At 64.3% G+C, this 15,379-nt stretch overlaps 5 protein-coding genes across 5 annotated transcripts; 2 read left to right on the top strand and 3 right to left on the bottom strand.

The window, feature by feature from the left end:
- Window positions 1–89: 89 nt before the first annotated feature.
- On the top strand, window positions 90–3,578 carry AMSG_02926 (uncharacterized protein; the record flags this gene model as incomplete). Its single annotated transcript, XM_013904818.1, has 1 exon — window positions 90–3,578. The coding sequence occupies one exon, from the start codon at window positions 90–92 to the stop codon at window positions 3,576–3,578; it is 3,489 nt and encodes a 1,162-aa protein (XP_013760272.1).
- Window positions 3,579–4,035: 457 nt separating this feature from the next.
- AMSG_02927 (uncharacterized protein) lies at window positions 4,036–4,926 on the top strand (the record flags this gene model as incomplete). The annotated part of the gene is made up of 2 exons (XM_013904819.1): window positions 4,036–4,040; window positions 4,089–4,926. 2 exons carry the CDS (start codon window positions 4,036–4,038, stop codon window positions 4,924–4,926), a joined length of 843 nt encoding a protein of 280 aa, XP_013760273.1.
- A 1-nt stretch (window position 4,927) lies between these two features.
- AMSG_02928 (deoxyribonuclease II family protein) lies at window positions 4,928–6,111 on the bottom strand. Its single transcript, XM_013904820.1, has one exon. It carries the CDS (start codon window positions 6,100–6,102, stop codon window positions 5,023–5,025), a length of 1,080 nt encoding a protein of 359 aa, XP_013760274.1. The 5' UTR covers window positions 6,103–6,111; the 3' UTR covers window positions 4,928–5,022.
- A 151-nt stretch (window positions 6,112–6,262) lies between these two features.
- On the bottom strand, window positions 6,263–8,404 carry AMSG_02929 (uncharacterized protein). The gene has a single exon (XM_013904821.1). The coding sequence runs from the start codon at window positions 7,810–7,812 to the stop codon at window positions 6,283–6,285; it is 1,530 nt and encodes a 509-aa protein (XP_013760275.1). The 5' UTR covers window positions 7,813–8,404; the 3' UTR covers window positions 6,263–6,282.
- A 425-nt stretch (window positions 8,405–8,829) lies between these two features.
- AMSG_02930 (uncharacterized protein) lies at window positions 8,830–12,135 on the bottom strand (the record flags this gene model as incomplete). Its single annotated transcript, XM_013904822.1, has 1 exon — window positions 8,830–12,135. One exon carries the CDS (start codon window positions 12,133–12,135, stop codon window positions 8,830–8,832), a length of 3,306 nt encoding a protein of 1,101 aa, XP_013760276.1.
- Window positions 12,136–15,379: the final 3,244 nt, after the last annotated feature.

Consider the following 15,379-nt stretch of genomic DNA (forward strand, 5'->3'; position numbering starts at 1 on the left):
CGCTCTCGCCTGCCGCCCGCCAGCCGACCACCGCCACACCAACCACACACACCCTTACCACTCCACTTCACCCCACCCCACCACCGTCCATGGCTTCTCTCGCAGCACTCAATGCCACCAAAGCCGGCGACCTTGGGCGAGTCTCACAAATCCTTTCTACTCACCCATCTGCAGCAGCAACCAAGGACGCCAACGGATTGAGCCTCCTCCACTGGGCATCGACCGGGAATGGAGGACATGATCTGGTCACGACACTGCTACAGTATCCTGTGGTGAGGGCGTATGTGTCTCTACCATCTCGTGCTGGTGTTACTCCTCTTCATCTCGCTGCCGCTTCAAAGCATCCACACTCGCATCTCATCGTCGACGCACTCATCGCTGCTGGCGCCGACGTCAATGCCCGCAACTCGGACGGCCGTACCCCTCTCCATGCAGCTGCATTTGCAGGTGCGTCTCATGTTGTTGCCCGGCTCATTGCCGCTGGTGCTGATGTGCGTGTCCGGGACGCTGATGGTGCCTCTCCCATGGACTGCGCCCTGCGCGGCGGCGTGAAGCAGAGAGATGCTCTCGCTGCCGCGCTCGGTCGCGAGCTCACGGACGCCGATACTAGTCGCCGGAACGTGCTTGGCGCTGATGCTGGCTCGCCCGAGTTTCGCCTGTGGTCGGCTGCACAGGTTGGTGCCCTTGACGTCGTTCGCAGCCTCGTCGAGGTCGAGCATGTCGATTGCGGTGTGGCTGATGCCGACGGCGTCACCGCCATGCACTTTGCCGCCAGCGGCGGCCACGTCGATGTCCTCGACTACTTGCTCGGCCATCACGCTACTGTCAATTGCGTCTCACATGCCGGCGTTGTGCCGCTGCACCTCGCCGCCGCCGCCGGCCACCTGCCGGCAACTCGGCTGCTCCTCGATGCATCGGTCGGTAGCGCCGAGTACGCCAAGAACGCGCCTGATAATCTCGGCAGGACGCCGCTCCATATGGCGGCGTGGGAGGGCCATTTCGACGTTGTTGCCGCCCTTCTCGATGCTGACGTCCGCATCGACATTGCTACCCACCGCGGCAACTCGGTCCTCCACATGGCGGCAGCGCCATCGCCGACCAAGCCCAAGGCTGCCCTAGTCCAGCTCCTGCTCGATGCCGGCCTCCTCGCAGACGTGCCGAATCTTGCTGGCCAGACTCCAGCTGACCTTGCCGCGCTAGAGGCCGAGTCGATCTCGCTCTTGCTGGCGCCCGAGTCGGGTGCAGTTCGACTCGGCTCGAGCGTAGGTACTTCGTCGGCGCTTGACGCTGCCCGGGCTGGCGATACTCTCGCCTTCAAGACCTGCCTGGCGTCAGCGCCAACAGCCAACGACCGTACACTGGCGCTCGCCGCCGTCGATGCCGCCGGCTTCACTGCGCTCCATTGGGCGGCGTACTTTGGTCACACTGACATCGTGACCGAGGCTCTTGCACACGGCGCGTCGACCGCCGCCCGCGCCCACGACGGCCGCACTGCGCTCAGCCTCGCTGCTGCCGAGGGCCGCACACAAGTGGTTGACCTTTTGCTGCAGGCCGGTGCCTCCGTGAGCGATGCCGACAACGACGGCCGCACCCCGCTCCACGCTGCTACTGCTCATCTACACGTTCCATCCGTCGCCGCGCTAATGGCGGCTGGTGCCAACCCGAGCACCACCGACCGGACTTTGGCCACTCCTCTGAGCTACTTGCACTCGCGCGTCTCGGCCATGCTCAAACTCCTCGCGCCCAAACTCGAGGGCTCGGGCGCTGTTGCACTGCGAGCCGCAGTCGATGCCGGCGAGCTCGCAACCTTTGTCGCCCTCCTCGATGCGGGCGTCTCGCCCAATGTTCGTGCGCCCGACGGCTCAGCGCCGATCCACTGGGTTGTCACCGCCCGGATGGCTGCCCCATCGCTCACACACCGTGCCGCTGCCGCTGGCATGCTTGATGCGCTGCTAGCCCAGGACGGAGTCGCCGTCGACGCGCCCGACAACGCACGGTGGACCGCGCTGATGTGGGCCGCCGGTGGAGGCCTCGACTCTTTCGTCCACTCCCTCCTCGCTGCTGGTGCCTTTCCTGACGCAGTCAACTCCGACGGGCGGACAGCTCTCCATCTGGCGGTCTTTGAGTCGCAGACCCGGGCGGTCGCCGCTCTGCTTGACGCCGGCGCGTCACCAAACACCCGTGATGCACTCGGCAACACGCCGGATCAATACGCCAAGCGCCCAGATGTTCAAGCGCTGCTGAGCAGGTCCCAAGTCTCGTACACTGCCGCTGCTGCTGCCGCGGACGCTGCGCCCACCGACGAGATCCACGCCGCTCTCCGGCGTGCCGCTGCTGAAGGACGCGCCGATGTTGTCAAGCGTGCTCTTGACACCAACGGCCTCGGCGCTGATCCCAACGCACCTGACGAAGAGGGCGTCACCGCCCTCCACTGGGCGGCCGAAATGGGCCATGCCAATGTGGCTGCTCTCCTCCTCGCACATCCTGCCATTGCGCCCAACGCTACCACTGCACACGGCGCTACCCCACTGCACTGGGCAGTCGACGGTGGCGCCCGCGACGTGGTCCTGGCCCTTCTTGCCCAGCCAGCCATCGAGGTCTCGCCGCGGCTGGCGTCGACCGGGGCCACCCCGCTCCACGCTGCCGTCCGCGCCGGCATGGAGGCCATCTCCACGGACCTCGTCCGTGCCGGTGCTGATGTCGCCGCGCGTGATAGCCAGGGCGACACTCCGTTACATGCCGCTGTGGAGCTCGGGTCGGTGCCTCTCGTAAGACTGCTGCTCGAGGCCGGTGCGCCCGCAACTGCCGCCGGCCATGGCGGGCTCACCCCTCTCCACCTCGCGGTCGGTCGCAACCGTGACGCCATCGTAGCTATGCTCCTCTCGGGCGGCCGTATATGCGAACGTGACATCAACGCGTCTGACGAGACAGGCGCCACGCCGCTGCACTACGCACTTGTCGGCCTCCTCGCCGGTCGCAACAACGAGGACGAGATCGAAGTCCTCCTCTCGCTTGGAGCTGATGTCCACGCACGCTGTGACGCGCCGCCGGGCGTCGGCACAGCCCTTCACTTTGCCGCCCTTGACAATCACGTCCCCATCGCATCGGCGCTCCTTGGCCTAGGCGCAGACGTCAACGCCCGCAACATGCACGGTCTCACCCCGCTGCACTACGTCGCCGACAACGGCCACCTCGAAATGGCCGCGGTGCTCCTCGCCTCCGGCGCAGACATCCACGCCCCGTCCAACACGGGTGAGTCGCCTCTCGAGTGGGCCGCTGACAATGCACACCTCCACGCACTACTCTCCAGTGGCTCGCCGCCCGTTCCTGCGTCGACCCTCTCTTCCATGACCCCGGCATCGTCGTCGTCGGCGGCCGCGTCGTCGTCATCGTCGTCGTCGCCTTCCTCATCCTCGCCGCCGCCGACCGCCTCATCATCATCGCATGGCTTTTCCCTCGCTGTCTCATCAACCTCATCCTGCACGCCTCTACGCCCACGACACCGTCGCTTGCGCCGCCGCCGCCGCGTCCGTCGCCGCAAGCCAGCCACCGTGCCGTCGTTCTCGTACGAAGACTAGTCAGCATGACAGCTTGTGCTTCTTGACCCTTCAAAATATTTGGTCTCCTAACGTTTGCAGTCGCCGTGACGCGTGATGTCATTCACCCGTCACGCCGGAAACTTGCAACACCACCGCCCGACACCACCCTCCCCCCCCCCCCCCCACATCCCACTGGCTCGCACCTCATCGACAACCACTCCACCCCTCCACACGAGCGTTAGACGACATGTTCTACTACGCTGCATCTGGGTATGGATGGAGAAACATGCACATGGCCAACGCCACGCCGTCGCATTGGTCGTCGCACGCGAGTCGCCGAAACCGCGGCAGCCTCAGGGGCTCCTCCGCATCAGTTGCCGCTCCCGGCCACGGCTACGGGTACAGCTATGGATCTGCCCGGTATCACCCTCAACAACATCATCATTCGAATCATGTTGCGCATCAGATGCAGGCCTACCAGACTCTGCCCCACATCATGCCGTATGGAGGTATGGGTGGATACGGCAGCTCCTTCCTCCGCTCCGCCAGGAGTCCGCAGGTCATCGGGTATGTCGTCGATGGTGGCGAGACTGGGTCGGACGCCGCCGTCTTCTCGCCGAGATTTGTCAATCCCGACAAGAGCGTTTACTCGGGACTGTACGAGGGTGGACCGATGCCCAAGTCAGGATCGGGCTCGATCCGTGGGGCAGTCGATGCCTCGCCGGGCGTCTTTCCCTACGCCTTTGGCGAAGACGCGTCCGAGCCGGTGGTCATCTCCATCGAGCGGCGGCCGACGCTTGATGGCGAGAATCATGTGGCCGGTGTTATCTGGAACGCCGCCCGTGCTCTCTGCGAGTACATGGTGACCGACATGGGCAGCGCCGCTTTCGAAGGCAAGTCGGTGCTCGAGATTGGCTCCGGCACCGGGCTGACCGGCATGGTGGCGGCGGCGCTCGGCGCAACCGTCGTGCTCACCGACCAGGAGCCGGCCATCGCAATGCTACGTGACCAGATTGCTCTCAACAAGCTCCAAAATCGCGTGAGCGCCGCCCAGCTCGACTGGGGCCCGGACGGCGACAACCAGCTCGCTGCTCTCGGTGACTTTGACCTCATCCTCGGCACAGATGTGACGTACACAGCGCTCAAAGAGCTGCAGCACACGCTGCTGGCGCTGACCAGCGGGCCGACTCCGCCGCAGCTGCTCTTTTGCCACGAGCGCCGCTGGCCGGGCACCGACGCGTACTTTGAGAAGCTCATGGCGCCGCACTTTGACTACACTCCTGTCCACGCCACTTCGTTTGAGGACTCGGGCGAGATCGTGGTCTTCACCCTCACGCGCAAGGCGGGCGCAGACATGGTGGCCGGCGACGAGGCCGGCGACGAGTAAACAGCAAGCGGCGCAACATTTACAGGCAAACGCGCGGATGGGGAAAACGCAGCGACTGCTCCTGCGCTACCCGCAGAGCGCACACCGCTCGTCATCTTACTGGCACGGCTCGATGGTCTGGATCGACGAGTTAAAAGCGGCAAAGAGCGACGGCGAGTTGTGGCAGAGCGTTCCGCCGCCGCGAACCCGCTGGCCGTGCTGCCGGTTGATGCCGCCAATGCAAACAAACTGATCGGTGACGGTGACGGCCCACTTGGAGTGGTCCTGGGTCTCCTTCCACATGATCTCGCCGCCAGACGGCGTGCCGACAGCCATGGTGGCGATGTTGTACACGTTGTACGGGTACTGTGGGCGGCAGTAGGTCGGGAGCTTGCCCACGCCGTTCTGCCAGCTCTCCACGTACAGGTCCGAGCCGAGAGTCGGCGCCACGAGATCCTCGTACAGATCCATGTCCCATTGGCGGTTCTTGGAAAAGGCAGTAAACTGGGCGCCGCCGACCGAGGTCATGGTCTTGACAACGTAGCCGGCAGTCGAGTTGTAGTCGCCGGCAATGACAGCAGCGATGTTCGGCAGGTTGAACGACGACGGGAGGTTCGAGTCGTAAACGTTCGGCCGAGACATGTAGAGCAGGGCACCAACATCGTTGATCGAGCTGAGCGAGAACGAGATGCAGAGGAAGCTCTGCCCGTACTTGTCCTCGTTTGCGGGGAAGCCCTCGTAGCCATCGGCGTACGTGTTGGGGAAACGCGGGACCGAGTGAATGAGCCAAAAGCCTCCATCGCCATCAAACGCCACCACGCCCTTCTGGTGAGCCTTGGTACCCGACTTGGCGCCTGATGGCGTCTCATCGTTGAACATCATGTAGCCGACAGAGTTCTGCGACGAGCCATAGACCTGGGCCAGTGTCGACCAAAGCGATGACGACTTGTCGGTAGCCAGCGACTCGCCGGTGAGAACCAGCGACTTTGCATTCATCACAGCATCCGTGTAGGCGTATGCCGTTCCCGTCGCCACGTTGGGATCGTTGGAAGCAGACTCGATGGGTGTCTTCACCGCTGCCCACCAGTCCACCGCATTGCCGCCCTCGCCCATGCACTGAAGCCGTCCGTACGCGCTCTTGCTCACAAGCACAAGTGCAAGTGCCATAGCAACCACCGCCACCCTAGTTGTCTTCATACTTGCCAGAGTCACGTGTCAGTGGGTGCCGTCTCTGCGTCCTTGGAAGTGTCCGTGGGAAGCCCCCCCCCCCCCCCCTCCCCGCTCGTGACCGACACGGCTCCCGAGGCTCACGATGTTGCGGAGCGATGACTGCAGTGCTGGGTGCGAGTCATCGCCATCGCTCTCGGCTTGCACATTTCAATCAATGTCATTCTCGAATCCTCCACTTGCCCCTTCGTCTCCTCTTCCTCGGCCGTGCCATCCGCGCCCCCGCCCATGCCAGCCGCGACCACGCCCATGCCAGCCGTGTCCGTGACCGTGCCCGTGACCGTGCCCATACCCGTGCCCGTGACCGTGCCCGTGACCGTGACCGTGCCCATGCCCGTACCCATGGCTATGAATCCACTCGTGGATCGCCTCGCCCCATCCTTCCCAGCTACTTGCTTGCCAGCCTCGATCGCCTCCACCGCCACGGCCACAGCCACGACCCCGGCCTCGGCCTCGGCCCCGGCGGCGACCCCGTCCGCCACGCGATCGACTCCGGTCGCTCCGCCGCCCATTGTCGCTGGACGATGCCGCGCTAGGTCCCTCGCTGCAATCGTCCGCCCAGTGCTCGTCGACTCTTGAGCACCACTGGCACACGTAGCCGCCCGACGGAACTGCAGCTTTGGGTTGCGGACAGAGCTTCGCCCAGTGCGAATCCTCGCCTCCGCCATGCGTTCCGCAATTGAAGCACGTGTAGCCCCGACCAGGCTTCTTCCCGCGCTGTCGTCGCTCTCCGTGTCTCCTCTCGCCTGCACCAGCGGCAGGATCGACCAGCGACGACGGTGAGGGCACAGGCCCAGGCCCACCCTCGCCCACAGCCCGGAGCTTGATCGAGTCGACCCGCTCGACGGCACCGACGTTGAGTGCGTCATCCACAAACAGCCGATTCCGCGCGATGGAGTGTACCACATCGGGCTGCTCGCCCGCCAGTGCCGTCCGCACGTCGGTGATCGACACCGCTTCGCCACCACCAACACGCCGCACCACGCTCGCCACAAGCTCGGCGTTGCCAACACGGTCCGACGGTGCGTGAACCACAGCAGCCTCGCCCATCTCGGTCAGCGCAAAACTTGGCGGGCTCGCCTCCGCCACGCGCACCAGCCATCGCAGCTCCTGTGCATCGCCCAGCAGCAGGCCCAGCCGCGACTCGTCAGCAGCCACAGCAGGAAACGCCGCCACAAACGCAGAGACAAGCTCGTCGTCGCGCACTGTCCGTAGCCGCGTCGTCGCATGTTCGCCGGCCCGCGCCGCGCTCGCTGCCACAGCCATGAACTCGCGCACAGAACACGTTCCAGCACGTGCCGCAGGCAAGCCCAGCTCCAGTGGGTCAAACGCGTTGAGCACCTCCACCTCGCGCTTGTACCAGCTCCGCATCAGGTGAGCCAGTGAGTACACAAATCCGTCGTTCGAGACTAGTGTAAACCTGGCATCGCTCGACTGGAACCGTAGCGCAAGTTGCGTAGCCGCTGCTGTCATCTCTGTGTCAGCCGCGTCCTTGCTGATGATCCGCGTCGGGAGCGGGACAACCCAGCTCGGGACCCGCGGCTTCCGCCTCCCGCCCCACACCTCGCGCTCCCACAGCGGCCGTACACGATGTGTCTCCCACAGCGTGTGTCCCATAAATAGCACCACAAACGTCGAGCTACGCTCGTACACCTCGCGGTTGAGTAGCTGGTCGATCATGTAGCGATGGTGGTCTGCGTCCACAAGCACAACTCGCCGAGCTCTGCTCCGCTTGATCAACTTGAGCACCAGTGGCCACTCCACCACATAGTCGGCCCGTGGCTGCAGGCCCGCGCCGCGCCCGTCGCATGGGCTGCCGCTTCTGCCGCTCTTTCCGATGCAGGCCCGCCGCCAAACGCGATCTTACCGCACAGGCCCCGCCGCCCGCGTCGCAGCGGATACCCGGCCACATCCTCCGCCAGATCAAGCTTCGGCAAGCCCACTGCCGCCGCGCCGGCTTCAATTGCCCGGAGCATGCTGCACTTGCTCACGTTGTTGTCGTCGACAAAGAACGCCCCATGGTCATCGCTCCCACAGAGATAGCAAGCATGCCGATACGTGCATCGATCACCGCCCGTGCAGCCGTGACCAGCCGTGTGGTTGAATCGCATGCAGATGCCATCACCAGCAGCAACAATGAGCGGGAGCGCCCACTTGGGCAACCGTAGCGCCTTCTCCTTCCATGCCATCGCCGTGCCGTACGCCACAGCCACCTCCGTCGCACGCCAGCTCTCCACCCACCTCGCCAGCTGTCCACGATGCTCAGCAGCCACAGTAGCCACCAGCTCGTCCGCATCCACTCGCGACACACCCTCACCATCTGCCATATCACCACGTGCAGCGTCTCTGCCTTCCTCCTCGTGCACTTCGCTCGGCGTGTACGGGGGTGGCGGCTGAGAAGACATTCACGAGCCGAACGCTGGACGAACGGCGGCTCAAATTGCGAGTCGAGTGACCGGGTACCAAAGCGCCCCCGCCGACGCACACTCATTCCGGCCCCCGGCCCCACCCTACTCGCTCTAGCTCGCCTACATCCTCATCCCCGACCCCGACACCCTACATCACACGGCCATCACATTCCATACTACTCATACATCAGCCATGAGCATTGTCGATTGCCCCAGCCCCATCCTCGCGCTCTCTGCTCGCTCTGCCTCGACGGCCATGAACCACTCCCATCAGCTATTATTCTAAACATTACAACTGTGCATCATCAACACCGAGACCCATTCGTACCGGTGATGCCGATCGAGAGTTGGGGAGCGAGACGGGATTGAGTGCTTGCTGGCGCGATCGCGAGCCCGACCCAGAGCGAGACTGGGACCGCGACGCCTTGCGGCTGCGTGACTGCGACTCCACGTCGCGAGCCAAGGGCGAGAACGAGATCCGCCGCCGGCTTTCGATCGGGGATGCCGGCGATGTCGCACGCGATTGCGGCGATGTCAGCGACGCGGCAGCCGTAGGCGACGCCGGACGCGATCGAGTCTTCCTCGGCCCAGCCACCGCTTTGAGCGCTTTGCGCAAGCTGCGGCGAGTCTGGGATGTCTGCATTGACAACCGCTGGACGCCTTCAGACGCCGACAACGTCCGCCCGCTTCTAGGCGATGCCCTCGCTCGCTGCATCCGCGACTCGCGAACCATCCGCACCAGCCGCGGCTCGCTTCGCGATCCCATCATGCTCTTTGGCGCCGCGCCGGCATCCATCGGCTCTGACAGCATCTGCTCCCCGAACTCACAGGCGGTACCCGGCACCATGATCCGTGACGATGTGCGTGACCGCGACATCGATATCTCGGTAGACGACACGACGCGCGACAGGCCCCGCCCTACTCCACCCGCCTTGGCTGGCGACCGCTGTGAGGTCGGCGTACCAGCTGACGAGTACGACCCGTTGCTCCGCACCGATGCTAGAGACGAGACGCGCGGCAGCAAGTGCACGTCCGAGATGCGCACCTGTGCCTGGGACTGTGAGAGCATGGCCAGCGACTGACGCCCCTCACTCCCTGTCATTGACTCCATGCTCGTGCCTCCTGGAGCTGTCCTGGCGCTCGACAAATTCGTGTCGCCGTTGTCGCCGCTGTTGCGCTTCACGTGGCTCCGTACCGCCCAGCAGCCCGCGACCACGGATCCGCCGAGCACGCCGCCGAGCAGGCAGAGCGCGACCGAGTCGCTCACCGCACCGCGCCATTCGGCAAGTGGCCCGCAGCGGACCGCCTGGCCGAGACCAGCCACAATCGCGCCCATCACCCGCATCCCGAACTCGATCGTGTTGCCACTCGCCGACGGAAACGGCCGCGCAGCCGCCCAGCACATTGCTCCCATCAACAACATGCCTCCGCCAACACATGCTTGCGCCAACGGCGCGTTGCCAAGCACTGCAAGGGTCGCCGCCAAGAAAAATACCTCACACATCTCGGCCACGGCTCCATACCTGCTGCGGTAGCGGAAGAGCTCAAACAGACATCCATACCGCGCCCGCTCCGACTTGATGCCCAGAGTGCCGGCCAGCTCTAGCTCGCCGCGACTGCTGCTAGTGGCCATCAACTCGTCCAGCGGAGACGGCGTCCGTCGGGCCACAATTGGGAGCTCGCTGCGGGTCGTCAACGATGCATTGAACCGGGTGTTGATTGCCGTCTCGGGATCGTTGCTTAGTTCCTCATTCTCGCTCTCTCCCGCAAACGGCAGATCGATGCCATGGTTCATGGCATGCAGCTGTTGCATGTATACGACAGGCATGACTCCGTCTGCATACTCCGCCTCGACTCCGTCTAGTTCCTCCGCCTGTTCTGAGAACTCGGAGCCGAGCCCAGCCGCGAGCGATCCGCTCGAGCCGAACTCGGGTGGCCTGCTCGCAAACTCGGGCGCGGCTGACGAGGCCGAGAGCGACGACCCGCTTGCCAAGTAGTAGCCACGCTGGCGCCGCTCGGTGCACGAGCTGTCAAGGCTTGACGACCTCGTCCCAGTGCTTGGACTTGATGATGTTGACGAGCTTCCTGTCGTTGGGCTCGTCGTGGCACTCGTCGGTGACCCACTCCTTGACGAGCTGCTCTCGCTCTCCGAGCTCGAGACCGACGCCGATGATAAGCTGCTGTCATGTGGTACCGATGTCGATGTTGACGACTTGGACGATTTGGACGACGACTTTGAGAACGCGCTCGGGCTACCCTGGCCAATCGACGACCTCGAGCTTGACACCGAAACAATTGCGCGTGATCGCGACGCTGATCGCGACCGCGAGTGCGACGACCGGTGTGACCACCGTGGCGTTCGCCCCGCCAACACCACCGCGCCACCAAACCCAACTGTCGGTGATCGTGACCGGCCCTTGGTCGCCTCTTGAACCGACGGCGTCGTCGGCGACGACAGCGGCGAAGCATTTTCGGTCGGTGCAAGAGCAAGAATGAGCGAGAGCCGTCCGACTCGATCCAGTCGCCGCAGCGTGACCGCCATCCACAGTGGAAATCCAAGTCCGTAGCCGACAACCGTCGCCACTCCAATGACCAGCGCCGGTGTATGGGTCGTCGCGCCGCATTCGACGTCGCGCGCAGAGGCGAGGACCCACACTCCCCGTCCATGCTCGGCTTGTGCCCGGGTGCACAGCATCGTGCTGACTGCGGCCTCCACAACTCGACCATACGCCAACATACCAAAGAGGCATAGCGACCGAGTAAGCCGCCGCACGTAAAACGTGCGTCGATGAGGCAGGGTTCTGGCGAGTACAAGGTGCATGGCAACAAGCGTGAATGCGCGGCCACACGAGGCGACAATTGGTAGAACGAGCGATATTGACCGCGACACAATGGCGACCTGGCACTCGGGCCGGACCGCGGATGGATCCAAGACAAGGACGCCGAGGACGGTAAACACGTTGGTCATCGACGATGACAGCAGCCCGACTGCGTACCGGCCAACCAGGTACAGACCGAGCATGCTCAGCTGGGCCTGGGTCAACGCTGTTAACGTCCGGTCGCGCGCCACGGCGTGGATCACCATGTACACCACCCACAGCAGCGGCTGTGCCGCTGCTAGCAGCATTGTCGCCGTTCCGCAACGCACACACGTCGCTCCAATCTCAAAGTACCCGCCGGCGCAGATCGCGCAAGCGCGGCCGGCATAGCCTGCCCCGCATCGCGAGTGCCTCCCACCGTGGCACCGATCGTCCGGCGCCGAGCATCGGGTGACAAATCCGGCGCTCTCGTGACTGTTCCAGTAACCGGCCTGCGGCCAGAGCCGGTAGCCGCCAGGGCAGACAGCACCGTGTGGGCAAGCCAAACACTCGTTCTTGCGGCCAAAGACGCCCTCGTACGGGCAGTCGTTCGTAAAGTACAGATCAGGGTAGACTGCAAACGCGCCAGTCAGACCGTCGCGGACTGTGACGTCACGGTACGCCGACCCATTGCCAACCGCAGGCGTGACAAAGGTGAGCTCCCTGCCCGCGCCCCCGTCGCCCGAGACATTGCCACGAACTACCGGATGCAGCTCGTCGCTCACGCTCAGCTCCATGTGTGGAGTGAGGTGGTTGCCGATGAGCGTGATCTGCGCGCCGCTGAGCGCCGCCACCCGCGGCCGGGTTGCTGCCACCGACGGCCACGCCACCGGCAGTACGGTGAAGCCCGCCGCCTCCCGCAAGTCGCTCTCGACCGCGTTGTATCCGTTCGAGTCGGTCCCGATGCCCTCGAGCGTCCCGACAAGGAACGCCGAAAGCGGGTTGAAGAGCGCCGTCTCGGCCGGCGCCAACACGCACACTTGGACGCCGTGGCGCCAGCTCGCAACGCCAGCGCCGACATCGGCGGTGTAGCCAAAGTTGACAACAGCGTCGCGAACAAGCCGGGTTGACAAAACTCTCGTGGCGCTCTCCCACGTGACATGGACCGGGGGTGCGGTAGCGCGTCGGGCATGATGTTGACCGCGATGCCGATGATGCCGTCGGACACAACAGTCGGCACATACGCCGCCAGTGAGAGGCGGACCCGCGGCGAGCGCCCACGATCCGCAAGCCAGGGCGCCGCAACAAGACTCACGCGGGTGCAAAGAGCATGGCCGGCTTGAGTCACCACGCTGCTCGTGCTATCAATTCCGATCGGCGGCTGCGTGTCCGGCGGCCGCGCGAGTGGATCAAGCACAATGCCGGGCACAGTCGTGTCGGTGACCGAGAAAACCACGTTGGGCCCGACGTCCGAGGCTAGGGCCATGTAGCTAGCGTCGGCCGAGGCCACACTGAGAAGTAGCGCCACAAGTGCCGGCGCCTCGCCGGCAAACTCGTCCTTCGGCGCTTCGACAATGATCCGCTGGAACATGTTCCAGTTGCCTGCATCGAAGACCAGCGTCCGCGTGAGGAGCTTGAGATGTGGCATACGCGGTGGCAGCGGTCTGGCACTTGGGTCGAGCTCAAGCGAGACAACGACGGCTGCCGAAGGCGGCGTGCTGAGCTGGACAAGAAGAACGACGCTTGTGCCCTCATTGATGGCCAAAATCGAAGTTGGCCGCACGCCGTGGTCGGAGGTGATGACATCGACGCTGGCCCGGGTTGCGCCCCACGAGCCGGAGAGCACTGGCGAGTCCGACGCTGGGCCGCCAAAGGCCTTGGCGCTCCGCGGCGTAAAGATCGTCCATCCGGGCACCGGCACCGCGCCAAGGGGGTGGGCTGCGGGCCAAGCGTGATGGTGAGCGTCATGTTGTCATTCGACCACGCTCCGGTCAGTTGACTGCCGAGGCAGCCTGAGAGCATGTGCGGAAGCGCTGGCGGCGTTGTGCAGGTGAGCAGATCGTCGAGTGCAGCCGCTGAGCCGACTCGCGGTGCGTGAGTTGCGGATGAAAACTGGAGTGTCAGCGTGTCGCCCTCGGACATCTCGGTGTCGTCATAGCCGGGGTCGTGGGCAACGGCGGCGACGAGCCGCGGCTGCAAGATGGACGATGACGGCGAAGGCGACGGCGAAGGCTCCAGCCGCGGGAACTCGGGCGAGAAAGGCGGCGGAGGAGCGTGGACAAGCTTGAACGACCTGTGAAGGGGCGAGGAGAGGCCAGAGTTCCACGACACGACAGTCGATGGACGCGCAAAGGCCGGAGGCTGGGTAGTCGCGGCTGGTGTTTGCCCGGTGGCATCCACGAGCTCGCCGAGAGGTGCTGGCGATGAGAGTGGAAAATGGCATGAAGAGAGGGTGGGTACGGCGCCGGCGGGCCGGCACGCATCATCGACTGAGCGATGTCTGCGGGAGAGCGTACACGGGACCAAACTTGAAGCTCGGCCATATAAAAGTGCTGCAAGGCTGGGTGTGGCCGTTTGGGCAATGCGCCCAGCACCAACTGGGCATCTTCCCCGCCATCAGCGACAACCGAGGCTTGCCAGGAAGCGTTTGCCACCAACACACCATCGAAAAAGAGTGTGGCGGTTTGAAGCGGCGACGAGCGGACGAGCGCGACGTGGTGCCAGGCTCCGAGACCATTCGCAAAGTGATCGACGGCGCCTGCAAACACCACTCGGGTTGCTGATCCGTTGCCAGACTCCATTGTTAGCGCGAGGCCATCAATGGCGAGCTCGAGGACAGCGAGGCAGTTAGCGGGTGGCCCACCGCCAGGATGTCCGCACAGAGCAAACAGAACAATGGGCGCAGGCGCAGGGGCGCTGGGTAAGGCAAAGAGCCGGAGCCAGAACTGGATGGTGATATCGCCCGCGAGCAGGCCAGGTTCGGCGATCGGCATTGCAACGCAGTGTCTTCCGTGCGCAAGCGAGAGGACCGAGGAAGAGCGATTGGCTAGCGGAGGGCGTGCGTCAGATGAGTCGACAAACGGCGCGGCGGTCGAGGCCCAGAGATCCATGCCGTGTGGGCCGGAGTCGACAAGCCACGAGCCGGCGCCGTCGTCTGCGGGAAGGTATATAGTGAGGCCGGGTTCGGTGCCGGTGATCTTGGTGAGCTGAGCACCATCGAGGTCAGCCGCCGAGCGGACAGTGCCCCAGACGCGAAACTCCAAGATGCTCCCAAGAAAGACATCAGATGAAAAAGGTGACGAGAGGAGGGTAAGGACAAGGCGCGTGGCTGCGCGGGAGACGTCGGCGGACGGCCCGACAAAGGCGACGGCCTCACCGACGGGCCGGCCGTTAATGAAGAGAGCGAGAGATCGCTCAGAGACGTCGCGGACCAGAGCGAAATGCACCCATGATTGCGGCGAGATGAGGCCATTGAGATTGTGGGACATGTCGGGGAGGCGAGCGGACGGGCTAGCGGCGGAAGGCGGAGCGGCGAAAAAAACCAAATTGCCACTTGTGTCAAACACAGCAACCAAAGCCGGGGCGGCAGTGACGCTTGGAGCGCGCGGGGAAGCGAGTGCAAACCAGGGCGCTTGGTCACGGGGAGGCCACGACTCAAACCATAGCCATGACTCTATCGTCCAATTAGTTGTTGGGAGAGCTTGCAGCAGAGGGGAGAGGACGGGAGCCGAGACGAGGCCGGAGGCGAAGCCGCCAACTGGAGGCACAACGCCGCGTTGTTCGGTTGCTGCGAGGCGGAGCGGGGAGGGGCCCGAAGCCACCGGGGCGACAAACAAGCTGGTGAGCAGGCTGAGAAGCATGACACATGGTCCCACTCTTGTGTATGGTCTACTTTTGGCCATGATCTGTCTGCCACCTCGCTCACCGGGGAGAGCCTCCAGCCAGGGTCGAGAGAAGCGCTTTGCTGACCCACGAGGGGGGCAGGCACCCGCCAACCGCACAAGTTCCGGAAGCCAAAAAAAAAAATGGCTTACGGCTCCA

Source organism: Thecamonas trahens, assembly GCF_000142905.1.
Source record: "Thecamonas trahens ATCC 50062 unplaced genomic scaffold supercont1.11, whole genome shotgun sequence".
NCBI classification, from domain to species: Eukaryota; order Apusomonadida; family Apusomonadidae; genus Thecamonas; species Thecamonas trahens.